The sequence below is a fragment of the Hevea brasiliensis genome, chromosome 1 (assembly GCF_030052815.1).
Source record: "Hevea brasiliensis isolate MT/VB/25A 57/8 chromosome 1, ASM3005281v1, whole genome shotgun sequence".
Classification (NCBI taxonomy): domain Eukaryota; kingdom Viridiplantae; phylum Streptophyta; class Magnoliopsida; order Malpighiales; family Euphorbiaceae; genus Hevea; species Hevea brasiliensis.
The window spans coordinates 2,992,827-3,018,137 of NC_079493.1; the positions used below are offsets into that span (position 1 = coordinate 2,992,827).

A 25,311-nucleotide genomic window follows, 5' to 3' on the forward strand; every position below is an offset into this window, starting at 1 on the left:
GCTTGTGTGCTAAGACTCTTTTAACATCTCTCTTTGTATTGCTAACTGCTAAGGGATATAGGTAACCTCGTACAAATAATATATATTAATAGCAGAAATCATTAGCAAGAAATCAATGATATTCGAGTCGTCTTTAAAGTTATGAAATCTCAAATTCAAATCTTATTAAAATCAATTATAAAAGAAATTTTAAAAAAATCATTAGCAAGTAACATGTGATCAGGTAGAACTTAAGATTATGTTATTTGGTCTTAAAGAACTAAATGATATATATATATATATCGATCATCATACTCATATTCTTGTAAAGGGATTAATTCATGGAGCCAAAACTTAATTTGTTGGTAGAAAATAATAGTCAGAAGAATAAAAACAAAGGGTTATAAAAGAAAATGATGGTTTTATCATTTGATTTAGAACTCTTACCCTCTTTAACTGTAATATTGCCTCAGCCAACTTCCTTCTGGAAGTGACAAGCTAGCACATGTGACTTGTGAGATAGCTAAGAACCAAACAATTAATAGCTGATATATCAGAGTTTGGCACCAAACCCCTCCTTCCATATACATATAAGACTGCTAATGTTGCTTTCTCACACAAGCCACGATCACTTCATCTCTCTCTCTCTCTCTCTCTCTCTCTCCTCCCCTTCTGAGTCTTATCATATATCTGCACCACCACTAGCTAGCTTGCCCTTGCCGGATTCTGGTTTTTGCATGGAGTTGTAGGAGCCCTAAATCCTTTAGTTTCTATACATAGATAGTTAATTCCAAAGGTATGCGTAATGTATATGCAAATTCTTAAGCTTTCTTGCTATGTTTATGTTCGTTTTTGTGATAAAACACATTGGTTTTCTTTGTGAGTTTTCAGGGCTCCTTACAACTCCAAGAATCCTTCTCTCTCTTTGAAGCTTTGAGGGTATGGCTTATCTTCTTCTTTCTTTATTCTTTCCAGTCTAGATTCTCTCTCTCTCTCTCTCTCTCTCTCTCTCTCTCTCATGGTATGAACTTCACTTTTACATGACACCTATGATCCAATGGACATTGCCAATTATTTGATAAATTATCTTGTAGCTTCATAAGAACATTATAAGATACATACAAGTTCTGTAGCAAACTTCAATACAATGAAGGAAAAAAAAAAAGTTTAATTCACATTTTATTATATCTCATCATAAAAGATGATCACAATGTAGCGACATTAATTAGTTCTCACTGTTATCTAATCAACCATGCATCTAATTAGAATGGACGCAGCAAATTAAAAAAAAATAATTTAAAAAAAAGCAATGAATCACAATCTACCCTATTGCTTATCAATGGTCTACTTTGTTTACAATTTCATAGAGCTTACCTTTAAGCAACCTTTCAATATAATAGCCAATAATTAATGCATGGTTTTCTTTCTAACCTTCTTAATTTCCTTTTTGTTTTTTTTTATTTAGTTATTCTGTGGTATAATTTTGGTGGAAGATGGGAGAAATGTCAAGCTTCCAGCTGGGTGTTATTGGTGCACTGTTTCTTTCAGTGGCATCATCTGTCTCCATTGTCATATGCAATAAAGCTTTGATGAGCAATCTTGGCTTCCCTTTTGGTAATTAATTAAATTAATTAGTTGATTTAATTTTATCCCATTTTTAATTTTCACCATTCCAATGGCATTCTTTGAAGATTTTCTTTTACTTGTTAGGAATTAAAATTGAATTATTTTATGGTTTTTTTTTTTCACTTCAAGAAATTATTTTTCATAAGAAATTATTTTTCATTTTCTTATTTCTTGTTTTTGGTTCTTTAGCTACAACCCTCACTAGCTGGCACCTCATGGTGACTTTCTGCACCCTTCACTGTGCACAACGGTTCAACCTGTTTGAGTCGAAGCCCATTGACATGAAAACTGTAATGCTCTTTGGCATTCTTAATGGTGTTTCTATTGGACTGCTCAACCTCAGCCTGGGATTCAATTCCATTGGATTCTACCAGGTACATCTCCTTAGTACCATTTGGGATTGCAGGTAGATTGCTTCTACACAAATCATCACACTCAAAAACACAGTTTTTTTTATTCATTTAGCTTGAAATTTCTATCTTTAAGGTTTATTTCCACAATCCTGAGTACCAAACTTATATTTTTTTATAGCTTTTATCTTGTATGTGTACTTACTTTTCCTGGGATGCTTTTTATATAACTGCAGATGACCAAACTTGCAATCATACCATTCACTGTTCTATTGGAAACTCTTTTCTTGAAAAAGCAATTCAGGTTATAAAATGTGCCTCTGCAGATATTCAAACAGAATTTTCTAAAATATTACTATAATTCTGATTTACTTATTCAAACTCTTGCAGTCAGAAGATTAAATTTTCTCTCTTCCTCTTGCTTGTTGGGGTTGGCATTGCCTCTGTGACTGATCTCCAGCTCAATTTTGTTGGCACAATTCTCTCTATGTTAGCCATTGTAACAACCTGTGTTGGCCAAATTGTATCCTTTTCTTAGTTATCCCTTTTATGGAAGGAAATGAATTGATCGCTATAAGAGAAAAAGTTCATTCTTAACTCAAATGCTTAATTCAGCTGACAAATACAATACAAAAGAGGCTTAATGTTTCTTCAACTCAGCTGCTTTATCAATCTGCCCCATTTCAGGCTGCAATTCTTTTTGTCTCAGGTCCTTTGGTTGATCAATTCCTCACCAAAAAGAATGTTTTTGCTTACAAATATTCTTCTATAGTCTTGGTATATATATCATCTCTCCCTTTCTCATATTTTCTTCCTCAAATTACAGATATAAAAGAATAATTTGATATATTAACTTTTCAGGCTTTCATCATCCTCTCATGCCTTATATCAGTGGCTGTGAACTTCAGCACCTTCATGGTAATAGGAAAGACATCACCAGTTACATATCAAGTTCTTGGCCACCTAAAGACTTGCCTTGTTCTTGCATTTGGGTATACCCTTTTACATGACCCTTTCGCTGTCAGAAATATCATTGGAATACTAGTTGCCATCTTTGGTATGGGCTTGTACTCTTACTTCTGCTCCCAAGAGAACAAGAAGAAACAATCTGTTGACCTCTCATTGGGACCTCAGGTACTCCTCCCTCTCTCCTCTCTCTCTCTCTCTTAATTACCAAATAAATTTATATTTTGGGCTCTATTTAGATGAGATTGAAGAGGAGTAAATAAGTTAAACGAGGGATTAGGAGTAAGATTGTGAGAGTTATGACTATTTTTATTTCTACACCTCTTAAATTTATTCTTTCTTTATTTCTTTTCAAACATAAAAAAATATATATTACTTTTTATTACCTTTTCATAATTCACCTCGTCTTTTTAACCCTTTCTTTTTTTTACTCTTTCTTGCTTTTTCATTACTTATCATTTTCTCACCGATCCAAACAGACCCCAAAATACATGTGAATTGAAAATCACCACATCTTGTTTCAGATGAAGGAGAAGGATAGCACACCACTCATAGCAATCCAAGACAAAGAAAGTCATGAGGTAAAGAAAGCAGCAAAGGACTCTCTTGTCTGAGTAATTAGGTTTTCTTTTTAAAAATTTTTTTATAAAAGGCTCCCTGTATGAGGGTGTTGATTGGTCTAAGACATTTTGATGGTGTAAGTAAATCATTTTGATTCTTTCAATAAACACTTTTTTTTTTAACATTCAATTCATTTGCTACTTTGTAACATTTGTCAATGCAAATTATTGATAGATGTTATACTCATGTAAAATTAAAATTAACAATATAAAGCGAAGAAAATAATTAAGTGCATCTAATATAAAGATAAAACCTCATATGAAAATAAGTTTAAATTAAATATTTATATCAAAATTTATATAAAATTAATTAAATTATATGTAATGAATACATGTAAATATTTAATTTAGTAATTATTAAATTCTTGGTATAAACTCATACTTTTCACATATAATTACACTCAAAATAAAAATCACAAGTTCATCATCAGAGTGATAATGCAAATGCTGAATTTCCATAGAGCACCAAGAAAGCAGAGCAAGACACAAATTCCAGCAAAGGGTGTGGTATAGAGTTTGGGTAGTATATAATTGAGTTTATGACGAATTTGAGTTTTAAAAATAATACATATATTGAATTTAGATTTTATATGTTGAGTGTCCCTTACCTAAATTATTTATATAAGTAATTAATTAAATATAAAATATATATTTTTAAAATAATATTTATGAATTTTTATTACATTTTAAATAAATAAAATTTAAATATATTATAAATTTATTAAAGTTTTAAAATATAAATTTTCAATAAGAAAATAATTTTAAAATTAATTTAATAACGTAAGTTATTTAATTTTTAATGAAGCAATATAAATAGAGAGTATGTTAAAAAAAATTAAATAAAATTTATTGCCTTTACCTATATTAAATATAATTTTTTTAATTTATATGAAAATAGAAATAAGTCTATTTTTATAGGACAAAAGAAATATTTTTTTATTGATAATTAATAATTGAGTATTTGTGAGAGTAATTAAAGTTTTAAAAAATAAATAAATAAATAATTATTAATGCTCTCCAAGTAAATTTGACACAAAACTTGACCCAAGTTAATTAATCTAAACCTATGCAAAAACAAGTTATGATAGGTGGAAAGTAGCTTTAAGCTCAATTTAATTAAAAAAAAATCAACAAATATAAGGGGGAAATTAAAAATTTAACCTGCAGAATTTATTAATTTTCTTCATTTTGATAAGAAAAAAGGAAATAAAAAATTAAAGAAAAATAAAATTTGTTCACAATCAAAATTTTAAGTTTTAATATTGTTTATTAAAAAATGAAACTTTTTTAATAATTTTTATATTATTGTTAATTAATTTTCTATTTTTTATATTTTTCATAAAATAAAATTTCAATACTTTTAAATTCAAAAATTAAAAAATATAGACTTAATGGGCAAATCTTCAAATTAATGTTAGGTTGAACATAGATGACATATGCCCTTAGCTAATCCTAATCTTTTTACCTTTTACTTTCAAGGCATGAGCATCATCACATGAATTTGACTTGACCTTGAAATTCCTCATATGACCTTCATTATCATGCCTGCATCTTATTAAATTTAATTTTTGTTTAATTAGAATACAAATTTTATGTATATTAAAATTGAGGAATTCTAAAAAAATAAAATATTTTATATTTTAATTTTTAAAATTAAAACTTTGGTCAATAAAATGCAAAGCAAATTAATCATTATCTTGTCAAATATAATATTTCCTAATACAACCTATTAATGGACAAAAGCACATTTGTTAGGCAATGTTTTAGGAAAATTAATACATATTTAGACTCCTTTTATTTTATGAAAATATTTTTTAAAAAATATTTATTTTATTTTTAACATTTAAACTATTAAAAAATAATGAATAAAAAATATTTTATAATAAAAAAATAATTATTTATAATAAAAATGACTTTATTCTTAAAAAAATGAAGCCATTATAATCTTATTAAGATATGAAAATACTTTTATATATATGTAACATGAATACATATCATTAATTTAACGTTGCAATCAAATAATGAAGATAATTTTATAGGAAACATTCATAGAAAATATTTTATATATATATATATATATATCGGTGCAGTGTTCAAAAGATTTAACAAATATTTTTCATAATCACGGGTAGGTAAGCTTGGAGGTTCCTTGCATTGATTTTAGAAGGATTTGTTGAATTTTTTTGTAAGATTGTAGCTAAAGAACACAAATTAGGTAGAAAGTTTGGTGATATTTGTGAAAATGGCATGTTTATGAATATCTTTTTTGGTATCTCATCTTTGTCATATTATTATTTTTTTTTACACTAATTAAATTATTAATATTATAAATTAATTAAGTATTTATTTCATATATATATATATATAAATTCTCAACAAACTCAAGCAGCATACATAGGTATCTAAGCATTAAAAAAAAAAATTCTATATAGGAAATTGAAGGGATAATTAAGGAGTTAATTTAAACAAATTGTTATTTATTTTTAATGTAGAGGGTTAATAATTATTTTTTGATATAGTTTATTTTTAATTTTTTTAAAAATAAAAATATGTGTGTGTAATTTTTAAATACATTAAGGTGGTAAATTGATAAATGACACAAAAAGAGGCATTCCTTTGATGTTGTATTAAAAAAATTAAATAAAATTTTATTAAAATTAGAAAAATTAAAATAAAAATAAAAATATTTTATATTATATAAAGACTAAAAAAATATTAGAGAAATAAACAGTAATTTTTTAAAAACATACACTAAATTTTATTTACATAAATATGTATATTTTAAATAATATAATCATATAAAAAAGGCAAGAAAATCATAGAGTATCGTGAACGTCAATAAAAGCCAAAATTATGTTAAAAAAATTTGAGCAGAAAAAATACAAAATAAATAAATAAATAAAATAAAGAGAGAAAAAGAGACACCGTCCACGTGGATGTTTCTTAGCCGAAAGTAAGCTTCTTCCTTCGTCCTTCCCCTTTCCTTTCCTGCATATGCAAACAGCTCATTTTGTTTCTCACCCCCAAATAATAACTATTTTTTTAATTATTATTTCAATTTAATATATTAATTTTCAATAATAATATAAACACACCACATTCTCTGAAACCTATGGATATTGTTTTTTTTTAATAATAATATTTAATATTGAAGATGATTTATTATATTTTAAATGTGATTTAAATTTGAAATTTTAATACTTTAGTGATAATTATATATTATTATTGCACTAAAATTTATTAATAATTATAAATAATTAAAATAACCATTTAAAAATTAAAATAACATTAGGAAAAAAATAACTCCCTTATTTTATTGAAAAGAAATAAGAAAAATTAAATTTCAAAATTTCCATTTTATAAGAAGAAAAAAAAAATTATAAGGATTTGTGTAGAAAATGCTCTTTGAGCATTTTGAGACATTTTGTTTTATTTCTAAATTTGATAAAAAAAATGAAAAATAATATTAATTTTTGTATTTTTTTCTTTATATATATCTTTTCCCTTTAATTATTATTTTTTAATAGGGACATAATAGCAAAATCTCTCCACTTTTATTTTTGTAAAATATGGAAAATAAATAAATAATTTTCTTTTCTTTTTTTTTATATTGAAAAGATTTATAAAAAAATAATATTTTTATAAGAAATTTATTTTCTTTATAATTTTATTTTTTTTTTCTAATTTTTCTATGAAAGTGGTTTGGGTTTAATATTTATATTTTCATATTAAAAATAAAAAAAAAAACAGAAAAATAAACAAATTGAAGAAGAATATTTTATGTTGAATATTCCAAAAATTAAGAAGACTTTGTTGAAGTCAATAACATCAATTACCCCTTCCACCAGTTTTGAGGACTGCCTTGACTAGAGTGATGTTTCTGCACCTGCCAAACACTGTCCAACATCAATTTCTATATAATATTATTTAATATAATATTCTATTATATATATAATTTTACCATTATACCCTTCCTCTCTTGAAGGATTGCCTCTAATATATATTATTAATAAACAATTATTATAATAACAATAATTAATGATAATCTCAAACTAATTAGAGTTTTATTTATAATTTATTTAAAAATTACAAATATTTTAATAATGTTATTTTTTTATACTAATGCTCAGCCACACAAACAATCAATTTCAATTTATCAACTTGCAATTGAAATAAAATAAGTAAATAAATAAATAAACTTCCAAATAAAGCCTAATGGAATGATTATATTTTTGCATATTTTGGATGATATCTATCCTTACCCAATACACAACCCAGCTACAGCCATCCCCAGTTCCATCTAATTTTACCCTAAAATACAAAATATTATTATAAATTAAATTAATCATACGAAATAGAGAAGGGCAAAAAAGTCATTTAATTATATAATATTCGCTGCTGTAAATCTTTGTCTTATTCTTCGCAGTACATAACACCAATTCAATTTCAGTTACTTTACAGAGAGAAAACGAAAACAAAAGCACAGAAACAGAAAGAGTGACACAGAAGGAGAAAGAGACAGAGAGCGAAAACCAAGAGAAAATTTAAAAAAAAAAAATTGAATGCATTTTCAATTCCTATGATTGCTACTCCAATTTCAATTCCTGGGATTTGATCTCTTGCCTCTTTCAAATTCTCTCATTTCCTCTGCATCCCTTCACGGGGATCACATGCAGAGGATCATACTCACAGGCCATTTCTTTATTTCTTGAATCCATATATTTACGTCATATACATTCACATATATATATATAGTTACACACTATCTTGTACGCAACTGGGAATTGGGTTTCTTGAGATTTGGAGATTTTTTTTTTTTTTTTATAGAGATGGATGTTTCCCAAGATAAAGAAATAATGGAAGGGTGGTTGTATCTTATTCGTTATAATCGGATTGGGTTACAGTACTCTAGGAAACGCTACTTTGTTCTTGAAGATCACGTTCTTAAGAGCTTCAAGGCTATACCTGCTTCTAAAGATGAGGTTATTTTCTACTTTCAATCTCTAGTTATTTATACGGTATTATTGCTTTAGTAGATCCTGTTGTTTTACGTGTTTGTACATATTTGTGAGTTTCTTTGTGTGTGCTGTTATTTGTTTGTTTCAGGTTATGGCTTTTGGTTTCGATTAACATAAGCATGCGAAAAATCAATGGGCCTTCTGGGTTTTCTTTTTGTTCCTCTCTGTTTCTTATTTGAGTGATTGCTGGAGTTTGTTTTTTTTTTTTTTTTTCCTTCTTTTCTTTTCATTATTAGCACACAGTACGTAAACTGGTTCAAATTCGAATTTCGTTATCCAATCGATTTTTTTTCCTTACCTTGAGGTTACAAGTGTTGCATGCCATGAGTTTGTTATAGATTCCTTGATTATGGTTGCAGGGTTCTTCTAGCTTTGAGATAGATTCCTTATTTTTCGGTTGAATATCTAGTTGAAGTTTTCTGGGTTATCTTTTGTTTTCTTCATAAGTAAGCTCATAGTGTCATTCTGTTTCAACTTGCATCTGAAAAATATGGCTTAGTGGCCTTAAACTGGAGCAGCAACTATGTAAGTGTGATTTTCAGTGCTTGACAAAAGAAGTGCTTGCAAGTTTTGCTTGAAATTGTTAAGATTTTTTAGTTTTTAAACCATCCACTTTAGATTTAATGAATAGTCTGTTAAAACCGTTTTTGGGTTGTGTATCAGCTTGTCTACTCGGTAATCATAATGCTGCAAACTTTTTCTAGAAAAATGTTTGTTGATTCAGACTTATCCTTAATGAAAGTAAAAGTGTTTCTTAGTGCAGCTTTTGCTCTTTCTTTTTTTTTTAATTTTTCTTTTTATTTTCCTCACCCCATTCACTTTTATGAGCTATGAATTCAACAATCAGCTTTGAAATATTGGAGTTGCCTTTTTTGAACATAGCTTTGAATTCTGCTGTAAAACTAATGCAAATAATGATGTATTCCGATCTGTATACCATCTTTTCCATGTCAGGAATATCTCTGCTTTAGCATTACGGGTTGATGTTAGTAGCCTTTTAGTCTAAATTCTAGCTATTAACTGAATGTCATGATAATGACTTCAATGTTTATTCGTTGGATTTTGATTGCCAATGAGATTTGATGGTGGATACGTAATGGGAAAGCAACATAGCTACTTGAAAAATACTCTGTATCTGAGTTGGATTCAGAAGCAGGCAAAATGGCTATGAAGTGTATTATTAAAATAAGGAGAATCATCTAAATATCCATTTTAATTTTTCCACAACAAGATGATATTAATGGTAGTATTTTTACAGATTTAATTCCTATTTCAGCTGTGTGAACAAAGGAAATGAAATAGGCAAATGGCTGTATCAGTGCATTGAAAAGAAAACATTGTTTAAATCCACATTTATATGTATCCATAACATTTAATAAAAGTTCTCAGCTTATTAAAAAAAAAAAAAAAGCATCCATAACATGATATGTGATTGATAATAACTTTTGTATATTCAGTTCCTGGTAAAGTATTTATCTGCTCAAAATGAATAGGGATTTTGATTTAAGCTTTATATTTCATTTGAATGGTGTGGTGTTTTACAGTTGATTTTGCAGTCTGTTTGACAGATGTTGCCTTGTTTTGTTATATGAAAATTTATTTTATTATAGTTTTGTTATCTATTCTGGAGACTAAATAAGATCAGGTATATATTCCTGCATTTAGGTCATGTATAATCCTTTGATGGTTTACCCTGATTTGCTCTCCAGGATCCTGTTAGAAGTGCAATTGTTGATTCCTGCATTCGGGTCACAGATAATGGGAGAGAGAGCATTCATAGAAAAGTAAGGAAAAATGATACGTTTTTTGCCTTGGTTGTTATATCATTATGGGTTATTTCCTTCCAGTTGTGGTATCAATGTCTTAACTTACGTCTTGCAGGTGTTCTTCATATTTACACTTTATAATACGTCTAATCACAGTGATCAACTTAAGGTTAGGTGACTATTCTATAAAAAGGATTTTATCAGTGTATAATGTTTTCATGTTTAAATTATGAAATCTAAATGTTGTAGTTGGGAGCAAGCAGTCCTGAGGAAGCAGCAAGGTGGATACATTCCATTCAAGAAGTAGCTTTAAAGGTTCCATCTTCCATATTGCTTAATTTTGTTAATTTACAACAGGCTGCTATGTCTAAAACAGGGACTAATGCCTGTTTGTATGTGCAGGGTGGCCAGAATGTTGTTGGTTGTTCGAAGAGCAGTTGGCAGTCCTTTAGGTATGATAACACTATCCAACATTCATATACAAGAACTATTTGCTTTTGGCTTGCTTATTACCTTTTTTCTGTTACTCGACCTTGACTTCAGCCTTACAATGCGTATGCTGGATAATTATTGGGCACATATTTTCAGTTCATTAGACATCTTGTTGTTGAAAATAGCTTGTTGAATTTGTTTGGTAAAGAGATAAAAGTTCATAATTAATCCTTATGGGGCAGTCATGTTATAATTTACTTCTTAAATTCTTGTCCTGTGATTATTTTCAAGCTTTTCATAAATGTTTGTTCTCTTAGATTGAGTGGTTCCAGTCGTGTAAATCACAACAAACCAATAGACTGGACTCTTTGTTCTTTCACGCATAGTGATCCAGTGACAGATGTTATTGCACCTTCACCTTGGACAATCTTTGGGTGTCAGAATGGTAAGTATAAAGTTTGTAACTTGCTGTTTGAGATATCTAAGTTCCATGGTTGACAAATGGATATTTGTAGGTTTACGTCTCTTTAAAGAAGCAAAAGACAGGGATTCTCATGGGAAGGTAGGCAGATTTTCTTTTTCACAATTTATTGGTTTTTAATCATTATTAGTTTATTACATTATAAAAGTTTTCCTTTTCTTGGCAGTGGGATGATCATCCTGCAATAATGGCTGTAGGCGTGGTTGACGGAGCCTCAGAAGCCATTTTCCAAACTCTTATGTCACTTGGTCCTTCAAGATCAGAGTAAGTTATGCTTCAAGGCTTTTAATTCGTATCTTTGGTTGATCAATGGACCCATGGACTAGTCTATGTCAGCATTGAAGTTCAAAAAGTACACCTGGAAAGAATAAAGAAAATAAAAAATTCAAAATCATCTACTTGTTTGCAGAGAGCTTACCCAACAGAATTTTAGCCTTATAATCTTCCACTGTTTGCAATGAACCTGTTAACTGCACTTTTATGTTATTAGTTATCTTTTAATTATTAATCAACCCTTTATCATTAAGCAACTTGCTTTTCTTTTCTTTTAGAAAAAAAAAATCACATACGTAAATAAAATTTCTTTACAACATTAAATAACTAAAATTTGCTGTGCTAATTGACTTGCAGATGGGACTTCTGCTTCTACAAGGGCAGTGTAGTAGAGCACCTTGATGGTCACACTGATATTGTTCACAAGAAGTTGTATAATGATTGGTTGCCTTGGTCAGATCAACACCATTAAGTATATTCATGTCCTCTTACGGCCATGGTTTAAGAGTCTGAATTCGTTTTTCGTCATAATTTTCAGGGGAATGAAACGAAGAGATTTTTTGTTGCGGCGTTACTGGAGGAGGGAAGATGATGGAACATATGGTAACAATGCTATGAAGGTTCATGAATTATTTTCACAACAGGGCTGTTGGAAATAAAATAATTTGATTCACTTTGTTCTGCTGCAGTTATTCTCTACCATTCTGTGTTTCACAAGAAGTGTCCACCCCAGAAAGGCTATGTTCGTGCCTGCCTTAAAAGTAATGTATGCTTAAATATTTGGAATTGAAAATGAATTTCCTGGATCTTTTGAAGTTCTTTGTATTATGTGGTACCTAGTAGTAGATAATGCAGGAAGAGTGTGTAATAATTATGCATAGCATCTTCATCTCTCTCTAATAACATGTATAAGTTAGCATCCAGGAGTAGTTGTCCTTGGAATCAAGTTACTTGGAAATTCTGAATTGTAGATGCTTTTCTTTAATTTACTTTGGTTATAAGAACAGTTTGGCTTGCATTCTACTGGTCCATTATTTATAAACCCTGCAAGGTTTTCTGATTCTTCTGTTGGCTAGTAATGAGTCACCAACCGCCATCGTTATCCTGCTAATGAAAAATTATTGCATGCAACATGTGTGTTCTGATCTGTTAGTGATTATTTCGGACCTTAATTCCCCAAAAACTCTTCTGTTGGATAAATAGCATTTTTCATTTTCTTGCAGGTGGAGGATATGTCATATCTCCTGTGAACCAAGGGAAACGATCTGTAGTAAAGCACATGCTTGCTATTGACTGGAAATTCTGGAAATCATATCTGCGAACTTCTTCAGCTCGATCTATTACCATCCGGATGCTTGGGAGAGTTGCTGGTATTTTTGAAATTTCGATAAAGATCTATACATTTTTGATTTTTTGTTTCCTTCATATATTATGAGGTTCTGGTATTGAGTAAAAAGAGGCTGCATTATATTTACAGCATTGCGGGAGTTGTTCAGTGCAAAACTGGGAAATTGTCCTTCATCTGATTTTTCATCAGGAGAGTTGGCAAGAAATATTAAGCTGCATCAGATTGAAGAGGACAGGAAGGGAGATGATGGGAAAACTAAGGAATATCTAAGTGAAGAGGTAGATAAGGCTCCTTCTGAATCTGAACATGCCAGTCTAGTAGGACTAAATGATGCTTCAGATGAGTTTTTTGATGTTCCAGAACCCTCAGACTGTGAACATACAGAGAATGGCTGGAGCTATGATTTTGGTCATGAAATATACTCTCAGGTACTATTTAAAACAAATTGATTCACTGTTGCTTCTTACATACAAGGAGGACCTAGATGTGGTAGTTAAGGACTTCAGCATTGATTTCCACCTTTTTACCCATGTGCTTACTCACAAATGCTAGTTTCGGATCATTTTGTAATAATAGGAAGACTCCTTGCAAGGTGATACGATTGTTGACCTTGTGCTAGAGAAACTTTAGGAAATGCAGGCCTTCTGATGGCTAGTGGCATGCTTTCCCTCTAGTTGTCTACATGTTTTTATCTTGGCTGAACTTATCAACTGATCTAATTATCAGCACCTTCCTTAAGTTCAACCAGGGTAGCTTGATGATTCAATTGTTCAGAAGGGCATGAACCACAAGACATAATTTCTTGTTGTTATACTTTGTCAAATTCCTGTTTTAATTGCTAGTGAGCTAATGAGGGCAAAACATTCTTTTATTTCTTCACCGCATATCATAATTCTGCATTAAAAAAATTCAGATGTTGCTTCTATTGTTTCTCATTTTGCTTCGATTTGAGAGCTGCAGGACGTACGCCAACCTAAGTTGTCCACTGCTGCTAGTTTTGTGAAGAAATTGCATGATCTGGCTGGTAAAGTTGGTTTGGGTGTTCAATTTTGAGATTAAGAAATCGAACTGTCAAATGGGTTTGTATGATTTACTGTCTTGTGCAATTTAATGACATTAAGACTCATGTATCCTGCAGTTCAAAAGAGGGGTTATGTGGACTTGCAAGAGATGGCAAGGGAAGACAGTATGTTGTGCTGCTATGGAACTACTCTTCCAAAAGATCCAACTTGTACTATGCTTTCCAGTTGGACAGCAGCTGATCCTTCTAGCTTTTTGATCCGTGGAAAGAATTACCTTGAAGACCAGAAGAAGGTACAAACTACACTATAATGATCTTAAAACTAACATGTTTAGCCAAAAATGTTGATTACAGCCACTAAATGAATAGGCAGCAAATTGGTTAGTTTCTTGCTTCAATTAACAATATCTTGATTGCAAACTTTCTTATCTCTGATATTGCTCATATGTATTTCTGGCTTCTTATATGTTCTTCCTTTCCTTGCTTACATCTAATATCTTATATACTAATCAATCATAGTTTTTAAGTTCCCTGCTCTATGGCCTACCAAATGCTAAAATTTCAATCCTCTATAACAGAAATTTGTAAGACTACGTCATACTGCATTCAGCTTTTTAATTCAAGTTGCCCTTGTGACAATCTGTTCAGTTTCACCCAACCATCTCTAAGCTTCCTCCACAAGTGGAGGAGGCAATTTTAGTGTTGGTTATTGAGTTGTTATGCTAACTTATTTTCTTTCCAGGTTAAGGCAAAAGGCACTTTGATGCAGATGGTTGGTGCAGACTGGCTAAAATCTGACAAACGAGAAGATGACCTTGCAGGTCGTTCAGGGAGCATTGTTCAAGTAATATTTAAAGTTTTTTAGTTATTGATCATCTATAAGCTCAGCTGTTTGCACTCACATCCGCAGTATGACATTTATTACTAGAAAGAAACTTTACAAGCTTTATTTTGCAGAAATATGCTGCGCATGGTGGACCAGAGTTCTTCTTCATTATAAATATACAAGTAAGTTTGGCCTTTTGCTATATTTAGCTAGGTGTTGATCCTAATGACTGTTAGTATCTGTTGTTTTTCATTTAGAAAATTCAAGTTATTGATTATGAAACAGGTCCCAGGTTCAACTACGTATAGCCTTGCCCTATACTATATGATGACTACACCTTTGGAAGATGCACCCTTGCTAGAGAGTTTTGTCAAGGGGGATGATACATATAGAAATTCAAGGTTTAAGCTCATACCTTACATATCTAAGGTTAGTACAGGTAGTGATTACCAATCCTTTAATATTATCAGTTCCACTCTCAATCTTTAGCATTGGTTTCAATTTAAAGGAACCTGTCAGTAGGACTCCAGGGGCATGTGCTCCATCTAATTTGATAAAACAACATGGACAAATTATTTTGTTTCTGGGACAAAAAAAATGCAAAATCATTCTTCCTGAATATTTTCCTCAAGACATTGTAATGTTGCTTATGTTGATAATTATTCGTTTTTGTCAGGGTTCATGGATTGTTAAGCAGAGTGTGGGAAAGAAAGCATGTTTGATTGGTCAAGCACTGGAAATTAATTATTTTCATGGAACGAACTACCTGGAGGTAAACTTCCAAGAAAAATATGTATAATTTATCAAAGCAGTGATATTCAATATGTTAGGTGCATCATAATGCCGTCGATCAGACACACTTTCTTTCACTACTAACAGTGTAGGAAGGAGGCTGTATTTACTTGTTAGAAAGGGTACTTTCTAAATTCTGACTCTTAAATTCATTTCAGCTTGGAGTCAACATTGGGTCATCAACAGTTGCGAGGGGCGTGGTCAGTCTTGTTCTCGGTTACCTCAGCAATCTGGTGATTGAGATGGCATTTTTGATACAGGTAAGAAGGACTTTATATTCTCAAACAGAGACAAAATAAACAATGATGAACTGCTAAATGCCATTCAGATTTTGATCTCCAACTAAGACATTTTTATCTGCAATACAAGAATCCATGGGGAAAATGAGTATGCGCCTCCTAATCTATGAGTTCCAATCTTTCTTATGTAGGCAAATACAGGAGAGAAGCTACCAGAGTATCTTATTGGAACCTGCAGGCTTAACCATCTGGATGCCTCCAAAGCAGTTTTATTGAATTCATGATTATCTATCAGTGTCATATTCAGTTCCTTAAGAGGGCTCAAGAAGCATTTTCCTTGGAAACTAACTTTGAAAATCATTCTTTTATTCAAGTATTGGCCTCAACCCTGTAATGCTGTAAATACCATTAGAGTTGATAGCCAATCTTTGTAAAGATGCTATTCGAAGTTAGAGCTCTTTCTTCAATTTGGTTATGCTATGTGCTCAAAATTTTATCTGAAAAATGGGCAGATTTATGAGAAATGAAAGAATTTGCCAAATAAAAAATTTGATAAGGATTCTTTCAACCATTAACCTAAAATTAAATTAATTAAGTAGTCTGCAGTATATTAATACTAATTAATTATTTGCTCTTATTTATTTATATTAATCATTCATCTTTCACTTAGGCCATGTTCTTGGCACCAGCAAAAATGCCAACGCTGATAGGGTAGGGGCCCGCCACCACGACAATAGAATTTAGGTCTATGAAAGTGGAGGTGGAGGTGGAGGTGGAGGGCATTGGGCAGGGCTCCACCCACTTGTGGGGTTTTGACTCTTGAAAGTTGAAATGACTCAAAATTCCCCCCTTCCACACTCTCCAATACTTAATGGCACTAATTACTAAATGGGTGCAAAACGATGTGTTTTCAGATTTCATTTGTTTTGCAAAAACTCTTATTATTCCTTTTGAATTAGAAAAATAAATTATTTATTTTGAAATTCATAATTAATATTATCTTTATTAATTTCCATATTTTTCTTTTATTCATTTTCATGAAACAAAAATTTTAGAACATTTAAATTTTTCAAGCATAATTTTTTATACTCTTATAATACAATCACCCTCCTATTATTATTATTATTATTATTATTATTATTATTATTATTATTATTATTATTATTTATAAATAATTAATTTAAAAAAATAATAATCCAACACCAATTCTGGTCCTTCAAAATTAGTGTTAACAGCTAAGTAGCCATTTATTCAGTTGCAGATGATAACTTGCCAATCATTTTTCTCAAAAGCATTCTCTGAATCTGCGGTGTCGTTTTGATTCAGACGCGCTCGCTTGCACCTTATTTGGGTAGGTGAAAAAGATATTTTTCATTGTTTGAACAGAAGAGAAAAAATAAGAAATGGGATAAAATTTTATCTTATTTTTTCTAATTATTTTCTTTCAATTTAGATAAAAAAATAAAAAATTTAAAAATCAAAGTAGTTTATTCTTTATATTTTCTATTTTTGATCCCTTATTTCTTCCCTCTATAATAATTTATCCAAAGAGAGTGTTACAAACACAGATTCAGCAAGAGAAAATTTTCTACTTTCCTGCGAAAATGTAAAAGCTACTGCCTTTTTTTGTATTTGGCCGGCGAGAAAATCCGGAGTAACCATATCTGGAAAATTGTGATTCTGTTTGGTGTGGGCCCTAACTGATTGCGAGGTCTGTCTGGTAGAGTTCCAACACTGACTTGAACGAATTTATGGGCACGAGATCCCTAAACCCGATACAGGTAACCCACTAATCGTTGTTCCTCTTTCTTTTTTTTTTTTTTTTTTGAAGGTTTCTTTTTCTTCTTGTCTCGTAGACTTTCTTTAAAGTTCCCTTTTTGGTTCTGATTAGGGTTTTGGGTTGTTGGTGGTTTTTGCTTCATTTCTGGTTCGTAATATGTTCTGTTCCTTTAAAAGTGGAAAATTTGCTGTTAGCTTATATTTTGAGAGAGAAAACAAGTAGATAGTGTATTGACAAAAAAAAAAAAAATGGAATTATTGAGAGAGAAATTTGTTGGCCTTTGCTGTTATTAGGCAGAAATGCAGCAAGACTAAGGCAATTGGAGGGCCTAATAATGTGAAATTTTGTTGAGTTTGTTCTTTGATAGTTAGCTAATTTCTTATGTTATTCTATTATTATTTGCATTATTTCATGTATGTTATTGTCTACTCTGGCAGTTGTAGGAATTATGTGGATGGATCCTGCAATGAGGTTCACTGTGCTTTTGATGTTTCTTGCATTGGGTGCGTATCTGCAGGTTTTAGTTTTATTTTAGTTTAATTTTTATCTGCCATGAAATCCTTTATATGTGTTCTTCTTGCACTTTTTTGTGGCCTGGACATTATTTCAAATTTTGGTTGATAACTATCCTTTATCTGACACTAATCCTTGTTTCTGTATTAGCAAGTGCATCTCCCATCAAAAATGATTTTAGCCATTGCGAAAAAATTGTCAAAAAGTGGGCCTTAGCTTCTCTTAAAGAAGAAGCAACAGAGGGCAAACACACGCTACGAGATTTGTTGTTTTTCCTCCATGTCCCAAGAACTGGAGGGCGTACATATTTTCACTGGTAATTCCCTGTTGGCACGCATTCATATGAAAATAGAGCTTACCATTTCCTTCGACCGTATTAACTTCTGCTTTCTGTTATATGTTGCACCTGCAGTTTCCTGAGAAAGTTGTACTCTAACTCTGAGGAATGTCCCCGCTCATATGATAAGCTGCGATTTGATCCAAGGTACAGTTGGTCTATTTTTTTCATCTTTATTCATGCCTAATGTTTATGGAATACTGACTTTTTCTTTACTGAGACTACTTTCAAAATCCCTAGGTATTACTTCTTTTTGTCTACTAAAATTTCAATTATACATGGAGGATAAGGATGAAATAGGTTTGGTTGAGTGTCTCTTTGAAGGTTTAAGTGTTTCCTGCAATCTTTTTTCTTTTTTTTTTTTGTCTTTTTATGAAGAGAATTTCTACTTATAATATTGGATTATGTTTGGGCTTGTTTTCCTTGTCTGTTGGAGACTTGGAGCAAATAGTAATACTTTATCCAAGTACCTCAGTTAATTTTACATCCGATTTAGTAAATTTCTCTTAAATTTAGGAAAGTGGGAGGGGTGGAATAAATGCAAAGGCTCGATTTATTATAATTTTTATAAAAGTATCTCAAACACTGTACTTCCAGGGAAAAAATAGGAGGGGTGGGGGTGGAATTCTTTGTTGTTGCTTTATGTAGTTTCTTACGTTATTATCACAATGTTGCTTTCTGTGGCATCTCTATTGCAGCAAACAGAAGTGCAGACTGTTGGTTACTCATGATGACTATAGCATGATGTCCAAATTTCCAAAGAAGAAAACTTCAGTGGTGACCATACTCAGGAATCCAGTTGACCGTGTGTTCAGTACTTACGAATTTTCTGTTGAAGTGGCGGCTAGATTCTTGGTGCATCCTAACTTAACTTCTGCCACACAAATGGCTGGTCGGTTGCGCCCTAGGAATGGTGGGGTTAGTACACTGGATATATGGCCCTGGAAGTATTTGGTTCCATGGATGAGGGAAGACCTATTTAACAGGGTTTGTCTATCCTGTAATCTGCTGCTATATGTCTCATGTATCTTACTTTTTTTAGGACTTTGTAATGCTAAAGGATTTTGCTTGCTTAATTTGCTGGTTCATAATCATTTTATCCTATTCTCTTTTCACAAATGCTTTATTTTGACAACTATCTGCATTTATGGTTTCTTTTTGGAAAAGCAGAGCTAGGGAAGGAAACATAGAATGTTTTAATTGTTCTTGGCTATTTTGAAGGAAACACTTTATGCTGTTTGTCTCTCATCTCTCTCCTTTTCCATGAACCTACATTTACATATTGTGCATGATGATATAAGAGGACCAAGAGGGAAAATTATTGCCTACGCCCTTGTGTATGTACACCACAGTTGCATGGGGTGGCTCTACCATATAAATAGGACATCTGAGTGTAGGCAAGAAGATCTTGGATGAGTGCATAGACTTATTTTAGTTGACAGATCATTTATGGAAGGGCTGGGCTATTTTTTTTTTTTTGCAGTCCATATCATATTTATATATTTTTACTTTTATGGGCAGAGGGATGCTAGGAAATTTAGGGGTTCCAATCATGTGAGGAGCAAAGATCCATACAACATGGAGGAAATTGTTATTCCATTACATGAATATATCATGGACCCCATAGCACATGACATGGTACACAATGGAGCAACATTCCAGGTGCGTGCCTAGTTTAATCCCACTGCATGTAGCATTTACATTTTTCCTTCTGTATGCATTTCGTTATTTTTTTTTTTGTCCAACTGTTTTAATTAACAGGTTGCAGGATTGACCAACAACTCTTATTATGTGGAAGCACATGAAGTGCGCCATTGTGTCCAGAAGTATAAGATTCTTGGTGAACATGTACTGCAAGTTGCTAAGGTAATCACAATAGGTTTTTCATGTTTTGAGCAATGCATTATCATAATAGTGTTTCTCTGATTTTTTTTTTTCCCTCTCGTCATGGTTGTTTTCATGTTGGATACTTGTAAATCTTGCAGAAGAGGTTGGATGAGATGTTATATGTTGGCCTCACTGAGGACCACAGAGAATCTGCAACAATGTTTGCGAATGTGGTTGGTGCACAGGTGATTTCCCAGGCATTGGCATCAAACACTAGTGTGGAAACTGCAGCTGATAATAAAGCAGGTTAGTGGGGCAAGGGACTTTTTTTCTGTGCCAACAATATCCTTCAATTATTTTCTCCATTCCTCAATCAATTTCATTTTTTACTTATTTTACAGAGCAGAGCTCTTCAATTTCAGATTCTGAGCGTGAAAATGATGATCATCAGGTGAGTGGTTGTGACTCTTTGCATCTGATATAAGAGATCACGATAATTACTACAATGGGGGTAATCTTTCTGCTTTTCCTGGACAACAGGTTAGCACCTCAGACCAAAAGGCAAGTGAAATTGCTTCTACAGGAAATCTTGAAGGGAAGAAAGAAAATGTAAGGCAATTTGTTTTTGGACATAAAGGATAGTACACTCTAAAATGGGGAAAAGTTATGACTTTGATTTTCTTATCGTCCATGTTAGATGACTGTAAAGAAACTTATGGCAGCCTATGAAGACTGCATTTCTAATTTACGGAAGACCCAGGCACGTCGTCGTACCTCTTCTTTGAAGAGAATAGCTCCAGCAAACTTTTCGAAGGAGGTATGCTTTCATAATATATTTTCTCAACGTCTACATTTCTTTTCCACTTTTTGTCTCATGTAAACAAGTTTGTGAGAGCAAAGCCAGTTTGGTTCATGATTTATTGTCAAGTGTCAATTAACTTTGAATTCTCCTTGCCTCTTTGGAGATTTGTTAATTAAGCAAATTGTCAGATCACATGATTGAATTGATGTGGGGCAAGAGCAGAGCACACTGAAATGTTTCTGTTTGATATCATGCCTGACTTTTGGCACGCTGATAGCTTTTGGATTGTGTTTTGTGAGAAATACATGATCCATTGAACATTTTGAAGGGATTTAGAGTAACTGATGGTTGCTTGCAACCTTGGAAGTGTATTTTACGGAATTTACCAGCATTGTAGTGGTTAGAGTCGTGTCATTCAATATTTTGGAAAGTCCCTACTTAAAGAAAGGTCATGGCACTTGGATTGAACTAGTTAATTGGACTTCGATTAACATTTTGCTTCTCATGGTTGAAATGGAAGGCTGTCAACCGTGGATTGACAGAATATTATTGGATTTCCAGTATGCTCAACCATTGAGTTTCCCATGGTTGGAGTCCAATTCAATTTTGATATCCATAGAAGCTCACTATTTCTTTATATTCTTTTGAGGAGACTGGGATGGTGAAACTTTTTTCAACCATGACAATTTTTCAAAGATCCCAATGTTCACACGCTTAAAATCAAGTGGTTTTGGGCCTCAATATACTGATTACAGCATCGGGAAAGTTCTGGTCATTGTCCTTTTTTATGGATGTGTCGATTTTTTTTTTCCTGTTTTTGTTCATGTTAAATAAAACTAAATTTGCTGCTCTATCTAGTCTTTTTGTGCCTTTTTCAATTGTTTGAGTGCACTTGGCTTTCCTTCCAAGCTACATGTGCTATTCTATTTGTTGGGTTTTATTTGTGCCCAAAGTTATTTCAAAGGTTGTTGTAATTTTGTCCAATAATCAGAACTGAAGTTTGGGTGCATATGGCAGCTATATATATATATATGTTATTTTTTATTTGTGGGGCCCACATAATTGCAATTAAAATATTAATTTTTAATATTGTGGAGCCATAGGTCTCACAATTTAAAAAGAAAAACCATCCTTTTATATTTGTATATATCCATATGTCTCAGTTTTATGTAAAGCATCATAAGGCCATGCTTGCTGATTTTAGGCTAACATTTTTGAATGTCGATGGTTAAACACCTTGCCCTGTACTTTTTGAAACTCTTTCAAAGTTACCATATTAGTGCTGCGATTTATTATGATTACACTTATGGGCCTGGATAAGAGGGCTTGTGCATCCTCTGTTATGAGTAAGACTAACATTTCAATGTATGAAATTTCACAGGACCGTCTCCTTGTTCCTGAGGTGGTTCTTGAGCAGATAAGATCACTTAACAATCTTGACTTGGAGCTTTATAAATATGCTCAAGACATCTTTGCAAAGCAGCACGAGCATACAATGCAAAAGTTGGCCAGCACAGTAAGTATTTGTAAGCTAAGGATGTGATTTTGTTATTTGTGTTTCTACCATCACTTGTGCCTCATCTACTGGCGGTCACATCTGCTAAGTTTTCATTTTCTGTGAAAAACTTCGAACATGTGTTCTTAGAGTTCTCAGTTGTTGAATGCATGATGAATGCCCTCATAGTTGCCTAAATACATGAAGACATTCTATGGTCAAGGATTATAAAGAATCTCAAATACATGGAACTTTAGAAGAACAAGTTGATGTATTTATAGCTTTTCACTACTTGTTTAGGAAAGAGTGAGAACACAAAACATTCTCCAAACATTCTTTGTATGAAAGCCATTAGACATCCTGGACTTTCTCTTCTTGTTTTTTAACCATTTTATCAGGACAGCAAATTGGTAATACAACATAAAGGGCTTGAGTTCTTTGGCTATGGCCCGTTTCTTTAATTTGGTAATGCCACAAGGTGTCACTCTTCACTTTCAGAAAATTCTGCTTGCTTTGAATTTCTGGTTGTTTCACTTGATTGCTTCAAGCAAGTTTCACTTAAATATGTCTGATGTATTTTTAAGGTGTAAAACTGCAGGAAGGATTGGAGGGCTTATTCAACAATTCAGGTGGCATCACATTATGGAAAACAGTTTCATTGGTCATGTGCATTGTCTTACTCATTGTAGTCCTTCTATTTGTAAATGCAAGAAGAAAAATATCTAAAGTTAAGATATGAATGGTACTTGTTTACAAGCTGTAGGGGATCACATACAGAGAAAAGTTACATAGTGGATAGGAAAGTAGGTATCAGTCTGATTCCATTTTGGCGGATGGCTATGCTTGTGTTATTTGGGGCTTAGTTATGGACCAGTTGATTTTTTTTTTCTAATATTAAAATCATAGTCTGTTTCTTTGATCTGATATTGAAATGCGTATCTTTTTAGTATTCAATCTGGTGATGATTTTGGGTTGGCATCCACATGCCTAGTGGAATCATTTTCTTTAGTTTGTATCTGTGGTGAGTGAACCCATATAGAGCCAAGGTGGATTTGAATCTTGGTTTATACAAGTGTAAAACCATGAGGAGATGGCAGGAACAAGGTGGTAAATGTGTTTGATTCGGGGACAACTCTTATAAATTTGATGATAAATACACTTAATTTTAGTGCACAAATCAATCATAACGAAAAATTACAAGATAATTGGTTAGATGGATTTGGTTCGATTTGAAAAATTAAAAAGATTGAATAAACCGAAATTTTTAGCAGAAAAAATAAATCATACTGCATTAAATAAATTAAATTTTTTAGATTAAATAGATTTGATTTATCTTTTCAGTTTGAATCAAAAGTTTACTCACTTTTAGAGACTGTTTGTTTTACCTTATAACTTAGTCATACTCATTTTATAAGTTTTAAAAATAAATTTATGAGTATAAATATTTTGATATTTATAAGTTAATTTGAAAATATATTTTATTTTTTTATTTAATTTTTAAAATTTTATTATATAAAATTATTTTAATAATAAATATATTTATTTTTTTATTAAATATATTAATTATTTATTATAAATGTATAAATTATTTAATTAAATATATAATTATTTAAATATTTAAAATAATAGGACAAAAGAAATGATTAGAATGGGATTAGATGAGATGTAAATGGAATGCGGGTGTAAAGAGGAGTGATAAGAAAAGGGAAAGGGGCGAGGCAGTGCATGTGAAAGCACATGATATATACTTGCTTATCGCCAGAAAAAGATGAAATAACTTTACCAAACGAGGACTTAAGGATCATGACACTTGGAACTGGAATGGCGGGTGGTGGGTCCCTTCGTTTTCAACATTCATGCCTCCGTTATCGTCGGTGCACTCTCATACTTTTCCCATACATTTGTCTTTCCTATAGCTCTCCACCACCGCCACATGATTTCTATTTCTTTCTTCTCCAACTATTTAATCCTTTTTATTTTTAAAAAATAACATAATTATTTCCAATTATTCTTTTATATATATATATATATATATATATATATATATATAATATCCAAAAAAATAACTTTCTTAATATCTCTTTCTCTCTTTGTGTGCGTTTTATTTTGCTGCCGCTTATTGTTCATTGCCATTCTGAGTGCTCTAGAGCTTCTCACCTCACCTTGAGTCATTGCTAGAGTTGCTAGTCGTGGGTTTTGGTATGAGGGGATAAACAAGGGGGGAGACGGGAGTGACGACGAAGAAAAAACGGGAAATGGAAGATTTCATTTATTTGGGTAAAACACGACCCAATTTTTTTTTTTTTAATTAATAATAAAATAAATTTTAATATTTTAAATTTTTTAAACATTATTTTGACTAATTAATATATATGTGTGTAAGGTCATAAATCGGCACGATTGTATAAGTATACTCTCTACTAAAAAAAAAACGTAAAATTTACTTAATTTCATGAGTAGAATGATTTAAAAGATAAAGGTGTGACGATTTTTTTTTTTTTTTTGAGATAAATTTACTTATTTGACTTTAAATTTAATGGGATAGAATTGCATTTATCCACATTCAAAGATAATTATAGAATTTCAATGAGATAATGAATAATTACATGCGATTTTGTAGTAAATAATCCTATTCTATGGATTCTAATTTGATTGCTTTAGACTAATTAGAATCAAAGTTTGCATTGTTTTATAATTTTATCTAAATTTTTTATTTTTAAATTAATTACTTAAATTTTTAATTTTAAAGAAATTTTAATCAAAATATTGTATTAAATATTAATAAATACATGATTCAATTGAAATGTAAATTGGTCAATT

At 31.4% G+C, this 25,311-nt stretch overlaps 3 protein-coding genes across 6 annotated transcripts; all 3 read left to right on the top strand.

Moving 5' to 3' along the window:
- The first annotated feature begins 585 nt into the window (after positions 1 to 585).
- On the top strand, positions 586 to 3,662 carry LOC110644998 (UDP-xylose transporter 1). The gene is made up of 9 exons (XM_021797982.2): positions 586 to 775; positions 871 to 918; positions 1,445 to 1,593; positions 1,795 to 1,979; positions 2,192 to 2,259; positions 2,346 to 2,478; positions 2,571 to 2,732; positions 2,817 to 3,089; positions 3,446 to 3,662. Exons 3-9 carry the CDS (start codon positions 1,473 to 1,475, stop codon positions 3,533 to 3,535), a joined length of 1,032 nt encoding a protein of 343 aa, XP_021653674.1. The 5' UTR covers positions 586 to 775; positions 871 to 918; positions 1,445 to 1,472; the 3' UTR covers positions 3,536 to 3,662.
- A 4,335-nt stretch (positions 3,663 to 7,997) lies between these two features.
- Positions 7,998 to 16,212, top strand: LOC110645006 (protein ENHANCED DISEASE RESISTANCE 2). Its single transcript, XM_021797999.2, has 21 exons — positions 7,998 to 8,523; positions 10,269 to 10,343; positions 10,441 to 10,494; positions 10,575 to 10,640; positions 10,728 to 10,777; positions 11,075 to 11,202; positions 11,273 to 11,319; positions 11,405 to 11,502; positions 11,869 to 11,964; positions 12,050 to 12,114; positions 12,201 to 12,272; positions 12,735 to 12,881; positions 12,989 to 13,287; positions 13,820 to 13,883; positions 13,998 to 14,173; positions 14,623 to 14,724; positions 14,838 to 14,888; positions 14,992 to 15,135; positions 15,383 to 15,478; positions 15,657 to 15,758; positions 15,929 to 16,212. The coding sequence occupies exons 1-21, from the start codon at positions 8,371 to 8,373 to the stop codon at positions 16,019 to 16,021; spliced, it is 2,178 nt and encodes a 725-aa protein (XP_021653691.2). The 5' UTR covers positions 7,998 to 8,370; the 3' UTR covers positions 16,022 to 16,212.
- A 909-nt stretch (positions 16,213 to 17,121) lies between these two features.
- Positions 17,122 to 23,413, top strand: LOC110645003 (protein-tyrosine sulfotransferase). Of its 4 annotated transcripts, none has more exons than XM_021797995.2 (13): positions 17,122 to 17,518; positions 17,955 to 18,020; positions 18,181 to 18,346; positions 18,443 to 18,514; positions 19,066 to 19,354; positions 19,889 to 20,029; positions 20,129 to 20,233; positions 20,353 to 20,500; positions 20,596 to 20,645; positions 20,735 to 20,803; positions 20,892 to 21,011; positions 22,378 to 22,512; positions 23,076 to 23,413. In XM_021797995.2, the coding sequence occupies exons 2-13, from the start codon at positions 17,966 to 17,968 to the stop codon at positions 23,079 to 23,081; spliced, it is 1,356 nt and encodes a 451-aa protein (XP_021653687.2). In that variant the 5' UTR covers positions 17,122 to 17,518; positions 17,955 to 17,965; the 3' UTR covers positions 23,082 to 23,413. The 4 variants fall into 4 exon arrangements, with proteins under 4 accessions (XP_021653687.2, XP_021653686.2, XP_021653684.2 ...); XM_021797994.2 differs by having other exon boundaries at positions 19,066 to 19,285; positions 23,090 to 23,413; XM_021797992.2 differs by having other exon boundaries at positions 17,123 to 17,518; positions 23,090 to 23,413.
- Positions 23,414 to 25,311: the final 1,898 nt, after the last annotated feature.

Excerpts from the sequence above, each read along its gene's own strand:
- LOC110644998 (XM_021797982.2), top strand. The coding sequence starts at position 1,473 with ATGGGAGAAATGTCAAGCTTCCAGCTGGGTGTTATTGGTGCACTGTTT. Across the intron at positions 2,733-2,816 it reads AATATTCTTCTATAGTCTTG|GCTTTCATCATCCTCTCATG; the intron begins GTATATATATCA and ends TTAACTTTTCAG. Across the intron at positions 3,090-3,445 it reads ACCTCTCATTGGGACCTCAG|ATGAAGGAGAAGGATAGCAC; the intron begins GTACTCCTCCCT and ends ATCTTGTTTCAG.
- LOC110645006 (XM_021797999.2), top strand. The coding sequence starts at position 8,371 with ATGGATGTTTCCCAAGATAAAGAAATAATGGAAGGGTGGTTGTATCTT. Across the intron at positions 10,641-10,727 it reads TTCAAGAAGTAGCTTTAAAG|GGTGGCCAGAATGTTGTTGG; the intron begins GTTCCATCTTCC and ends TTGTATGTGCAG. Across the intron at positions 12,273-12,734 it reads TGTTCGTGCCTGCCTTAAAA|GTGGAGGATATGTCATATCT; the intron begins GTAATGTATGCT and ends ATTTTCTTGCAG.
- LOC110645003 (XM_021797992.2), top strand. The coding sequence starts at position 17,966 with ATGTGGATGGATCCTGCAATGAGGTTCACTGTGCTTTTGATGTTTCTT. Across the intron at positions 20,501-20,595 it reads TGCAGCTGATAATAAAGCAG|AGCAGAGCTCTTCAATTTCA; the intron begins GTTAGTGGGGCA and ends CTTATTTTACAG. Across the intron at positions 20,646-20,734 it reads GTGAAAATGATGATCATCAG|GTTAGCACCTCAGACCAAAA; the intron begins GTGAGTGGTTGT and ends CCTGGACAACAG.